Raw genomic sequence first — 13294 nt, forward strand, 5'->3', positions numbered from 1 at the left:
GCTTTCCACGTTTGCGAGAGTCCATGCAGAGTCGATAAGAAATGAGACAAAAGGCTCGGTAACAAGCAAAGCAAATTTAATAATTAGCTTAAACTGCGACTGGTGTCCCACCAAACAAGGTGCGGCAATTCAGCTGACAAGCCTCTTATTCGGAGCTGCCACAAGAATCAAGTGACGGCCGGCGCTGGCTTAGGTGCTGATTTTCCTCGGAAGTCGGCTTGCAGGGGCGACTGCTGAGGGGCGAAGTGGCACTTGGCCTGTAGGAAGACTATCAAGGCGGTAGGAGGTGGTCCGTCCCCGTCGCTGTTCCTTCGTCTGTGACGAAAGGCTTCGGAACGCTTTCGGATGTCTCCTACGGCGTGTCCGTCTCGGCAGAAGTTGGAGCGGGAAAAAAGCTGCTGGAGGCGCCGGCACTCGCCATTTTGTACGCTCTCCCAGGGTCGTTGCTCTCCTCTTTCTTCAAAACACTGGTGCGTCCATCGCCGACGTGCGTTAAGTCACTCACGCAATAGTAGTGGCAACCGGGCCCCGGGCTGTCCGATGTGCAGCTCATCACGTAGATGAGCAGTCGTTGTTTTCCTTGCTGCTGCGTTTTATACTGCATGTTCTCAAAGCGTGACTTTGCCCTCCCCTTATATACGCTCGCGATATCACCCAGTCCACACGAACCCTTCCTGTACCCTCTGCCACCACCCCAAAGCCACCCTCGACCATATTCTTTTCCTCTGCCCGGCGGATCCTCCCCCGCGGGGCCTGGAGCACCTTACCACTTGGGGGGCTTGGGAGACCCTACTGCGCTCCGAGGACCCGGCCAAGCAAACCATCGCCACATGCCGGGCTGCCAGCGTCATGAGCCTCCGGGACATGAACGTTTGAGTGCAGTGGGGCCGTGCGGGGGCCCAAGGACCAACGTGTCCAAAACCCCCTTGTTCAAATAAAGTTTTCATCATCGCCATCATCAGTCACAACTTCTATGCGTCTCTGCTTACACCGCCTCCGGTGAGACCCTTCTAGTGCTAATTGCCCTTCCCTGTATGGGAGCTTGGGACACGGTATCTCCCGCTTTCCTCAACCATCCCCATCCTCCTGGCGTGCATGGCTGGCGTCGGTCCAACAGGACGACGAGTTGGCGCTAATGCGACGAGCCACTGACCTCAGGCGTATTCACATCCGCGAGTCGCAGACGACACGAAACTAACTTTGGCCGATTCATTACGGTCCCTCATTGCTTTTCTTGGGTTCCGGGAGAGTAATAGATCGACCGAAATAGGTCGTGAAACGACAGGGCTCGCAGGTGTGAGTGCGCTTTTACTGAGCCTTGATAATGCGCAAAAATAAGCATCTTTCTCTCTGAATTCTCTAGATGGACTCAAAGGCGAGGTATAGTAATGATCCGCGGTATAACATTTCACGAGGGTCGTTGCATAAGTTATCTATCTGAACTCGAATGATGAAATTCCTGGGAAATTTTGACTTTCTACTTTTCAAATGCAATCCACCTCCAACACACTTCATTTTGCTTTCAATGAACAGATGTCCTCACAATAGAAGAAGCCTTCTTGTTGCTGCGGGACACTGTATACGCCTCTGACTTCATGGGCGTGAGGAAATCCTTGCCCACGCACAAATTTCTTCAGGTTAGGAAAATCACTGGAAGCCTGGTCTGGACTGCATGGCCCTGATAGTAGCTTGTTATCTGACAGTCTTGTGAGCTGGTCCACTGTGGTGAAAAAGCAACACACCTGTCGTCAAATTTCCCACGGCTTTTCTCTTCGATTGCTTCTCGCAATACCTTCATGAAAGATGTCTCCAAAAATTGGTGTCTTGAGTGGCATGAATTCTCGTAAAAAAATGCCTTTAGAAAAAAATGAGGTGTATTTGTGCATGTCATTAGGAGAAGACACATTTGACTCTCTTGGCATGAGTGATAATGGGAAGGAGCAGTAATTACGAGTAAATCAACGTCGTTCGCTGCGCAACATGACCTACATGAACCTATGTCCATGCCCATGATGGTAGCTTAGTATCATTCGCTGTCCCATCACGCGTTTTGCCGAGGAAATACAGCCACGCACGCGACGCAGATGACCATGTTTGACAAAAACACACACAGAGGTCATTAATTCACTCGGTCACCCACGTGCAGTTTAATTTCCTTCAGAATCTGCGTCCGTATAGTCAGTTCAATTAACGAGGCCATGTATGCGCTCTGTATTGGATACGAAACATGATTGGAACACTATTAAAGCGTTGTGATACATGCATATCAGCTATAACGATATAGCAGTTATTCCCGCACCAATTTCAGTAACGTAGGTGAAAGTTTGACCTGCTTCACTCTGTAAAAGTCAATAATGGTCCTTCTTTACACACAGAAATCGTCCCCGCACCAATTTCAGCGACACAAAAATGTCTGCCTGAGCAGTATGCACCCCGAAGATACCCGAAGTGTCTGCAACAGTCAGCGCGTGCTTTGACGAAAGCGGACGTGTTAGGCCGGCGCCAGCAGGCAACGCTCGACGCAGCTGCTCTTGTCGGGGAAGCCACCCTTGGCGAGGCAGAACTGCATGAAGGGCAGGCACCGGGCCTCGTCCTGGTCGAAGTAGAAGCGAAGCCGGCGCTGCTTCCAACCGCAGCGCCCCACCTCGGCACCGGGGCGGCAGCGCGGGTCGATGCTGCTCCCGCTAGACGGCGCTGCCTGCGGATGGAGCGGATTAATTCAATGGAAAATAAGCATAGTGTAGAACTATATCGATACTGGAAAAGGCAGATCAGGAAAGAATTTTTCTGTGATAACTCAAGAGGCAGTGCCCTACTTTTTGAAGCTAGGTCAGGGTGTCTTAGAACGCGCAGCTACAAAAAGAAATTTAACGAAGATGACACGTGTGCAGTGTGTGGTAGATCTGTGGAAACAATTGAACACCTCATAATCAAATGTGACGGTGTCCATCCGGATGTCGATGCAGGCACAGTCACCCTTCCTGAGGCCCTAGGGTTTAAAGATAACAATGGTCACGTAAATAAATCTGCAGTGGATGTTAGCAAAAAGCGATTGGAGGATTGGTGGCTGAAAAGCAGAGATGTGACATAAGGTTAGAAGTGTAGAAAACCGTAGGTAAAGAATATGGCGAATCTTAATGAGAATTGACAACACAGTTGAACAAAAAGAAAGAAAAGCTGAGAATGGTGGCAATTGCCACCACCCCGTTTCAAAGGGGGCGCTCCCGTCCGTCCGTCCGTCCGTCCGTCCGTCCGTCCGTCCGTCCGTCCGTCCGTCCGTCCGTCCGTCCGTCCGTCCGTCCGTCCGTCCGTCCGTCCGTCCGTCCGTCCGTCCGTCCGTCCGTCCGTCCGTCCGTCCGTCCGTCCGTCCGTCCGTCCGTCCGTCCGTCCGTCCGTCCGTCCGTCCGTCCGTCCGTCCGTCCGTCCGTCCGTCCGTCCGTCCGTCCGTCCGTCCGTCCGTCCGTCCGTCCGTCCGTCCGTCCGTCCGTCCGTCCGTCCGTCCGTCCGTCCGTCCGTCCGTCCGTCCGTCCGTCCGTCCGTCCGTCCGTCCGTCCGTCCGTCCGTCCGTCCGTCCGTCCGTCCGTCCGTCCGTCCGTCCGTCCGTCCGTCCGTCCGTCCGTCCGTCCGTCCGTCCGTCCGTCCGTCCGTCCGTCCGTCCGTCCGTCCGTCCGTCCGTCCGTCCGTCCGTCCGTCCGTCCGTCCGTCCGTCCGTCCGTCCGTCCGTCCGTCCGTCCGTCCGTCCGTCCGTCCGTCCGTCCGTCCGTCCGTCCGTCCGTCCGTCCGTCCGTCCGTCCGTCCGTCCGTCCGTCCGTCCGTCCGTCCGTCCGTCCGTCCGTCCGTCCGTCCGTCCGTCCGTCCGTCCGTCCGTCCGTCCGTCCGTCCGTCCGTCCGTCCGTCCGTCCGTCCGTCCGTCCGTCCGTCCGTCCGTCCGTCCGTCCGTCCGTCCGTCCGTCCGTCCGTCCGTCCGTCCGTCCGTCCGTCCGTCCGTCCGTCCGTCCGTCCGTCCGTCCGTCCGTCCGTCCGTCCGTCCGTCCGTCCGTCCGTCCGTCCGTCCGTCCGTCCGTCCGTCCGTCCGTCCGTCCGTCCGTCCGTCCGTCCGTCCGTCCGTCCGTCCGTCCGTCCGTCCGTCCGTCCGTCCGTCCGTCCGTCCGTCCGTCCGTCCGTCCGTCCGTCCGTCCGTCCGTCCGTCCGTCCGTCCGTCCGTCCGTCCGTCCATCCATCCATCCATCCATCCATCCATCCATCCATCCATCCATCCATCCATCCATCCATCCATCCATCCATCCATCCATCCATCCATCCATCCATCCATCCATCCATCCATCCATCCATCCATCCATCCATCCATCCATCCATCCATCCATCCATCCATCCATCCATCCATCCATCCATCCATCCATCCATCCATCCATCCATCCATCCATCCATCCATCCATCCATCCATCCATCCATCCATCCATCCATCCATCCATCCATCCATCCATCCATCCATCCATCCATCCATCCATCCATCCATCCATCCATCCATCCATCCATCCATCCATCCATCCATCCATCCATCCATCCATCCATCCATCCATCCATCCATCCATCCATCCATCCATCCATCCATCCATCCATCCATCCATCCATCCATCCATCCATCCATCCATCCATCCATCCATCCATCCATCCATCCATCCATCCATCCATCCATCCATCCATCCATCCATCCATCCATCCATCCATCCATCCATCCATCCATCCATCCATCCATCCATCCATCCATCCATCCATCCATCCATCCATCCATCCATCCATCCATCCATCCATCCATCCATCCATCCATCCATCCATCCATCCATCCATCCATCCATCCATCCATCCATCCATCCATCCATCCATCCATCCATCCATCCATCCATCCATCCATCCATCCATCCATGGACGATATTGTAATGTTAGCAGATAGACAGGAATGTTTTCAAACTCTGGTTAATAGTTGTGGAGACGAAGGAGACACTCTAGGCTCCAGTTTTAGCGCAATTAATTCCGGTCTGATGATTTTCAATGATACAACTGATCAGGTGCTTACAATACAAGACCATGAAATACTCAAAGTGGCTGAATACATATATCTCCCGCTACCTCCCGATAGCTTTTAACTGATCTCTTCGCTCCTTCTCCAATGCCACCCCTGTGCAGCGGCAATCACAGCGCCGGATCGGTGGCGGCGGATCACGATATGTGCACCACCCGAACCGAAACGCATATCCGCCGCCGTTCGCCACTGCGAAGCGCCTGCCTATATAGATAGTTTATTCTCTGCCAGTTCTTTCTGAGCTATGAGCGAGGCAACCGGTAGAAGTCCTTCGCCTGCCGCTGCTGCTAAACGAGCTGCCAGAGCAGAGGCCCAGCGCCGTCGCCGCCAGAATCCAGAGGTGCATGCCATCGAAGCAGAAGCTTACCGTCGCCGCCATCGAATTATTTGCCTCAGTCTATCAAAAAGTTGTAACAGCTGGTGAGCTGCGCTCTAATTCCGCATTAGGAAGTTACGTAATTGTCGGCAATTTTTTTTGTTACAAAAATGAGACAACAGACACAGTTGGGTCTATTATCTTAGGTTTGGGATTGGGTCACCTGGCCCAATGGATAACTTGTTGAAGCGCATTTGTAAATATTATTTAATCATCTAACATGTTCAATGATTAAAAATGGAACAGTGCTAAAATTAATGGGCTGACTAAGAAGAGGCACAATGTAGGTAACCATCAATATCACTTTCAACAGCCCTGCGGCCGTATTCTGTAAGGATTCATTTGGAATAAATATCCATTTATAAACTCTTTCATTTGGAGTGACTTCAGCGTGACACAGCATCATACCAAAGCAGCAAACTGCCACTCATAGAAATCATAAGGTAGCGTGTCCCCAGTCGACGTTAGCCTTAACCAGGTGACGCACGCACCGGTTAACCATTGGCTGCGTTATGCAGCCGATGGCGAGTTTCGGTCACCAATCAGTTAAAGATCCGATCTCTTCCCACGGACCCTTGAAAACCGAAGCTACGTCACCGAACCAGTGGCCAATGTCGGAAACTAAATGGATCCGAAGTGGAAAATAGACAACTGGACCCCTAAACAATATGGCCCTGGGTTCCTAACATAACATATGGTATGCAGCGTTGCCGCTCTTCCACTGGAGCCTCATATGTCGCGAACAACTTCGGGCAGTGCAGCCAACTCACAGCTGCGGCAGAGCAGGTTTCCCGGCATTCCTCGAGCGAGGCGAACCCGCGACCATCGCTGGCGCACAGGTCAGGCGGCAGACGTCTGCAGCGCGGCTGCGCCAACGCCTGACCTTCGACGGCACCTGTCGGAGTCAGTCCCGAGCCGACCACATACTCGAGCCGGCGGTCTCCGTCCCGACAGTGCCGGCTACGTACGGGCCCGCCGCAACGGTCTTTCGCACCCTCCCCCCGCGTTCCGTCTGGAAAGGGAGAGTGAGAAACATAGTGGGCACTGAAACTCTCTTGAACGTCCTGCGGATGTTCGGGATGTTTGCAAGACGTCCAAGAGAAGTTCAGGTATATGTATATGCACACATACTGGCGCACTCCCTCTGGCACTCAACCAGGGACGCGAAGGCGTTGCCCCCCGGCTCGAGGCACTGGCTGCGCGGTTCCCACTCTTGGCAGGTTCCGTCCAGGATGCTAGTGCCGGAGAATATCCAAGCGGCGAGGGGCCTCGGGCAGCGCACCACGGACAACGGAGAAGTGCACTCGGGTCTCGGCGTGAAGGCAGAGTCTGCGTGACCCCGTGGTGCACCAGTTCAGCGGGCCGACAGTGCTGCCATCTCTATTTCAATCCCAGCCTCAGCCCACGCTTCGCAACAACTCGCTCGAACGCGCTTAGGTTCGCTTATTCAGCGGTGAAAACACCTGCTTTTGTGTTAAAGGGATTTCTCTTTTACGCGAGGTTTTGTACACGGTGGCAGGATAGGTAGAAAAGGACTTAAGGAAGCTAGGATGAAGATGGAGAAAGGGAATGACGCGTCAAGCACACACATGCAGAAAAAAAAATTGGAGGAGACGCGATAGCGTAATGGGTGAATTCCCGCATGTGCAGAAAGTCATTCTCTACTTTGCATTCATAGTTCCCTGGGAGAGCTCATACCACTCCTGGAGCAGCGGTTAAGCGATGCGCCACTGCCCTGCGATGGCAGGTGCTCCCAGCGGTGGGCCAGTTGTGCGACCCAGGTTGCTATTCCCGATCGACATGTAATTAATTTAAGTGGCACCTGCCATGGTGGGTAGTGTGCTCACTACCCGCTTGGCAGGTTGTGATGACGTCACAAGGTCACGTGACCTAGGTGGCCCACCTGCCTCCTAGGTTGCACTCTGGGAACCATCTGCCAGAGTCATGCCCGTGATTTTTCGCTCACAACGCCGACACCGACAACGCCGACACCGGATCTTCAAGACAACTGGGCCTTTAACGCTATCGCATTACCGGCATACTCAATATTGTGAAGGGGGTCCGAAGAGAATGTAGGGGTAGGTAGTCCCTGACAAAACGAATCTCACAGGCTTTATTTAAGCAAGACGATATACACCGAGTCAGTCTCGTCGGACCACGCACTCACCGGCCCAATCTCGCGGAGTCTCGTCTGTCCGGGTTCGCGGCTCCTCGCTGTTCGACGAAGCGCCGCCGGTTTTTCCCAGAACCGTGAAGACATCTGCAGGCACGTTCGCGAAAGCAATCTTCACTGGAGGCACAGCACGAATCCGTCGGGTGCGTTATCCGAGCCTCTCTCGTTTCGGGGATCGAATCCGCCTGTTTTTTTTTTCTTTTCTCCTTTCATTTTTGAAGTGAGCGAACTGAAAGCTGACGCTCGATCCCGGAAACGCAGTAAGGCTACAAAGCAAGATCACACTCCAGAGGCGCAGATCAGGCAGCGGTACGATAGCATCGCGAACACGCGAGTCAAGCGATGGGACCGCTTTGAACGCTACATGAGAGCGACGACAGGCGCAGGCGTTAAGAACGGTAGCGAATTGAGCAATGCGTTAAACATCCACAGCGTAAACAAGACGGTATTCGCAGAATAAACAATTAACGAAAGAGAAATTCGCGGCTAGCGCGCATCTCTCTCTCTGCAAGCCTGGAGTCCCTCTTCTTCCTCATCGGATGATAATGATGATAATGGTGATGACTCCTTTAGCGCCCTAGAGCGCCCCCGCCGAGCGAATAAAGAATTCAGACGAACCACCGTCTGTCTGGTTTATTTTTTTCCCGCTTCAATTTTAGATACTTTTTTCATTACCGGCTAGGACTGAAAATATGCTCTCGGCCATGAAGAAAAGAAAGAACTCAGAAGAGGCGGTTAGGTCACATTGTTTGAAGCTGGGTGTGAATGCTCCCCTATGCTCCCCCCCCCCCCCTTTATTGTAAAACTGTCAAGTACAAAAAAATACAAATAAAAAATATGAGAGGAAGCCGGCACCAAACCAAAGGTTATCGCAGGCGAACGTGAAAATAAAAGGGGCCAACGCCCAAGAGAAAATTTAAGAAGAACCAATTAGAAAAAAAGGCAGAAATATTGGACGGGCGAAGGTGATATTAAGGATAGAAGGATTATCAACTTTACATCCACTCCTTGCGCAATGGTGCAGCGGTTAAGGGATGCGCCACCGCCCTGCGGTGGCAGGTGCTGCCACCGGTGGGGTCTTGTGCGACCCAAGTTGCTCTCCCCGGGCAACCTCTCCTGCCAAGGTGGTTAGTTTGCTCACAATCCGATGGGTACGTTGTGATGAACCCACAAGGTCACGTGACCTAGGCCGCCAAGCTAGGTTGCTTCTGCGGGGGTGGCTGCCCGAGCCGCCCTACATATTTATCGCTCACAACGCCGACACCGCATTTTCTGCGTAACGGGCCGGGCCTTGCAAGCAACAGCCGTGTTTACGGGTGTTATTCACATATAAAACCCGGGCGCAGCAAGTGCAGCGTTTCCGCCTCATGAACCGCGACCTTGACACCGACCGTCGGCTTGCCCTGGCGGTGACGGGCGCATATGGGTGTCGCCGCCGCCTCTTCCAGTGCTGCTTGTCGTCGTCGCCGAGTGGACGGCCGGCCAGCTGGCCCGATCAAGGCCGGGCCACAAGGGCAGGAAAGCAACAAACCGGTTGCTGCGCCGCAGACGCCGCGTCTTTTTCCGCACTGGGACAGCCCAGATCAGCAGCACCACCAGGCGGAGGGGTCGTGGGGGAGGGGGAAGATGATGCTTGCATTCTTCAAACCGCGTGACGCTCGTACTCCACTCACTGCGAGAGCTAGCTGCTGGAGGGCATGGCCGGAAGCAGCACTGCATGCCTCCCCCTCGCCCACTGCGTGCCCCGGGCACCGTTGGAGCGCTTTGGGGGGCCAACTGTGTTGCAGGTGGTGGTTTGCTCGAGTGCTCCTAGGAACGGGTTCGCCGGTCGGCCATCCTGAATGCACGGGCGCAGAAACGCAGAAACATACAGGGACACGTTTGCCGGCGTGGTTGCGCAACGTCGGGCGAGCGCGTTTGGAGAGTTGAGTAATGGTGGGAGTTCCTATTACGAGGGCCTCCGTCGTCAAGTGGCATCTATTGGTGTCAACCATGTAGACACCGTGATGTGGTATCGATGGGTGGCAACCGCGCAGACTTCCCTTTCTTTCTTTCTTTCTTTCTTTCTTTCTTTCTTTCTTTCTTTCTTTCTTTCTTTCTTTCTTTCTTTCTTTCTTTCTTTCTTTCTTATTTTCCCATTTTCTTGATCTTCGTCCAATCTGCTTCTGCAGTTTTTAATTTCTTTCCTTTCTGCTTTTTTTGGGATTGTTTTCCCACTCGTCTATGGCGGCACGTAACCCACACTGGGGGTCGGCCAAGAATCGGGAGGTGTACAGCAGAGCCAACGAGCGGGACATAATTTTGGTGATGGATTAACTTTAGATTATCTCTTCCCAACGCAGTGGCGACCTAGTGGCTTGAGAGTCCTCTCTCGTATCTGGGAAACGCTCGGTACCATCAACACAGCTGCCAGGTACACCCATCGACTTAACAATGAGCACAATATTTACCATGGCTTGGTGCCCGGTTTTTATGAAGTGAAGTTCATAGGAAAAATGGGGCTTTGACCCACATCGGGCCCATCACACGCATGCAGACCAAAACACAAGTCTGCCCTTGTGCGAATAAAATAAAACTATCATCATCATCATTTTACACCCTTCCTGGTCTGGTGACATCAATTCCCAACAGCCAGTCGGCGAATTTTGTTACCGACGGCACATTTTTTTTTTTTTCCAGATGAGGCTTCTATATGCTGTCTCAATAAAACGACAGCCATGGCGATGAATTACAACCCATCCCATCCACTGCTGACCAGTACGGCCGTTGCCGAAAATATATAGTCCATCAGGTGTGCTCCTTGGCCGAGATTTGTGTGGCTGTATATCTCTGGCAAGGGCTGCACTTGTCAGCAGTGGAAACCATACTGCGTGTCATCAGGAAAAAAGGGCCTACCTCAGAGCCCTCCATACAGCGCGAGGGGAATTCCCTATGCCACCAGACTCCTTCTCGTGAAAGCTTGTCACGCTGCTCAAACACGCTCTTTACCCGCTATGAAAACCTCAAAAGGGCATCAATATAATCGCTGAAGAGTACATGCGCCTCTCTACCGATGGCTTGTCCACAAATATTGAAACTGCACAAGAACCAACACACCGCAATGTCTTTCACTCCCCGCAACATGGCCACGTGGATGTCCTGCAGGTTGCACAGCTGGACATAACGATCTCTTGCTGGGACACTCTGCTTCACCACCTGTTCACCGTCAAGGGGAAAGACCCTCACCCCGATGAACGCGGTGCCGGACAAGGAGCAGTTTCAATAAACCTTTCCTCTATCTTTCAACAGTGGACCTGAGCGCGGCCGATTGGACCCCAGCCACAGAGAGACCTTCCGGAGACAGCTACTCCGTTTGGCATTCCATTAATTACCTCCTCCCCTAATCCTCCTCTCACCTGCACCGCGTGCAAGCACAACGCAGTGGGCAACATAAACGTGTACACCCAACGAACCGACAGAAAAGCAGCAGCATTTTTCAGCTATTGTATGCGACAACCCGCTGTGTCCACGGACGACAGCAAACAAACGCCCTTTCCCACACAACTTTACGCTCCCAGAGAACGCATGAGGATGCTGCAAACATTTCTTCCAATTGCAGCGCTGCAAGGGCCACGTGAGACGCATACCATCTCGGAAGTCTCCAGTGTTCCATAAGTCTCAACACGTGCGTTTTTTAAGCATGCATGTCGACGGGGTGCTACCTTCAAGCTTCCGCCGAGATGCGAAAATCTGTTATTTTGCGCCTCGCAAGAAAAGAACAACAAAACAGTAGCCTGAAAACGAAAACGACTTCTGGCCAGTCTGCCCCATCCAAGGTCAGTTACGACTGCTGACTCCGGTAGCTGAGAGGCACAGTGAGGTATTCGGTTAAACGAAACATCGACGCATGAATGTAACGTGTGATGTTTGATGAGCATACTCCAAAACACATCAACAATGCGCCTAATCAAAGCCGATAATCACGATCCGCGCTGATTAGGAATCGAAGAATCACTGGAACATCCTGAACATACTCTAGAGCTACCGGTTTTCCCCCATAACGTAACCCATGATCTCACAAAATTTTTCGGCGAGAGGAGGCGGCCTTCCGGCGCCGACTCTAGACTAATACTTTCCCCCATCTTGCACTTAGGCTCATGTTTTACCCCATACGCTACCCAGCAAATTGCCTTTTTTGTGGCGTGCATTCCTCCCTCTAAAACTTCCCTCTACAATACTCCAATCCCCCCTTAGTCCACAGTCCTTTTTTTGCCCTCGAAAAGCAGGTAAGGCGGCCGGCAAAGATATTTAGCATCGAAACTACACGAGGATTTTCTTCACGGAATCAGATGCATCCCAACTGGCTCAAAGATAAGTCTATGGAAAAAAAAAAAAAATCGGCCGTGGAGCTCACCCTCACGTCACTACCCATTTTGTCACTCACTTGCATATCAGATATAGAGTACCACACAGTCTTCCTCGCTATCTGGAAAGTGTTTATCATCGACTTGGTGGTTTGGTTTATAGGGTTTAACGTCCCAAATCGACTAAGGCTATGAGAGACGCCGTAGTGGAGGGCTCCGGAAATTTCGACCACCTGGGGTTCTTTAACGTGCAACTGACATCGCACAGTACACGGGCCTCTAGAATTTCTCCTCCAAAGAAATTCAACCGCCGCGGCCGGGATCCAGCCCGCGTCTTTCGGGTCAGCAGCCGAGCACCATAACCACTGAGCCACCGCGGCGGGTTTACCATCGACTTCATCGGAACATGCGTCTTTTACGTATCATTTAGGACAAGTGAATCCGCACTGCGAGAACTGCGGCTGAAACAGTACAGCCTGTACAGGTGCCTGTAACAGTGCACAGTGAATTAGTTTAAAAGACCTCGTGTGCTGCGCGATATCAGCGCACGTTAAACATAACCAGGTGGTAGAAATTATTTCTGATCCCTTTACTACGGCACCTTTTTCTCTCTTTCACTCCTTCCTTCTTCCCTTCTCTCACAGCGCGCTTGAAGTGTTCACCGGGCAGACAGACAGTTAACAGCGCCTTTCATTTCCTCAAACCAATAATTCCTACCGTCCGTGCGTACCATGTACAAACAAAGAGGTATTCTTCTTCTCGGTCAAGGTAACAACTTTCATCATGCATCATCATCATCCTGCATCATCATCATCCTGCATCATCCCTTCTTTTTTTCCACGACCTGCGAGTTTTGGTCACGTGCTCCTCGGTGTGCGCGTGTTCCGGCCTCGCGCTCTGAAGCGAAGCAGAAGAAGAGTGAGAAGGTGGGCGTCGGAAGGACAGCTCTGCTGGGGCCCCCGAGCAGCGACCGATTTCTGCGTATACCCTGCAGCCATGCACACGATACATACGACGCACCACCAGGTACGATGCGCAGAGATTTGGCCACGACTCCCCATTCCAGAGATTCTGCTGTTCAGCGCCGTGATGCACTTAGCAGCATCCCCTGGAGCACTCACCCCTAGTCGCTGACATATGGCTCATCTTCACCGCTTCAGTGCTTTGGAGCTCGACAGGTGTTGTTAGTGTTTCGTTGTGCAGCTTGACAACGTACTCTATATGGGACAGAGTTCTGAGCAAGACTGCGGATGCTCAGTGGTTACGGCGCTCGGCTGAACCGAAAGACGCGGGTTCGGTCCCGGCCGCGGCGGCTGAATTTC

The 13294-nt window shown here is 53.0% G+C and overlaps 1 protein-coding gene across 1 annotated transcript; it reads right to left on the reverse strand.

Moving 5' to 3' along the window:
- Window positions 1-2491: 2491 nt before the first annotated feature.
- Window positions 2492-9615, reverse strand: LOC149332171 (uncharacterized). The gene is made up of 5 exons (XM_089557482.1): window positions 9303-9615; window positions 7624-7716; window positions 6588-6785; window positions 6149-6468; window positions 2492-2698 (listed from the first exon to the last, which is right to left on the reverse strand). The coding sequence occupies exons 1-5, from the start codon at window positions 9346-9348 to the stop codon at window positions 2492-2494; spliced, it is 864 nt and encodes a 287-aa protein (XP_089413608.1). The 5' UTR covers window positions 9349-9615.
- Between the last annotated feature and the right edge of the window lie 3679 nt (window positions 9616-13294).

The sequence above is a fragment of the Amblyomma mixtum genome, chromosome 8, assembly GCF_055824585.1.
Source record: "Amblyomma mixtum isolate Tamu chromosome 8, ASM5582458v1, whole genome shotgun sequence".
In the NCBI taxonomy this organism is placed as follows: Eukaryota; Metazoa; Arthropoda; class Arachnida; order Ixodida; family Ixodidae; genus Amblyomma; species Amblyomma mixtum.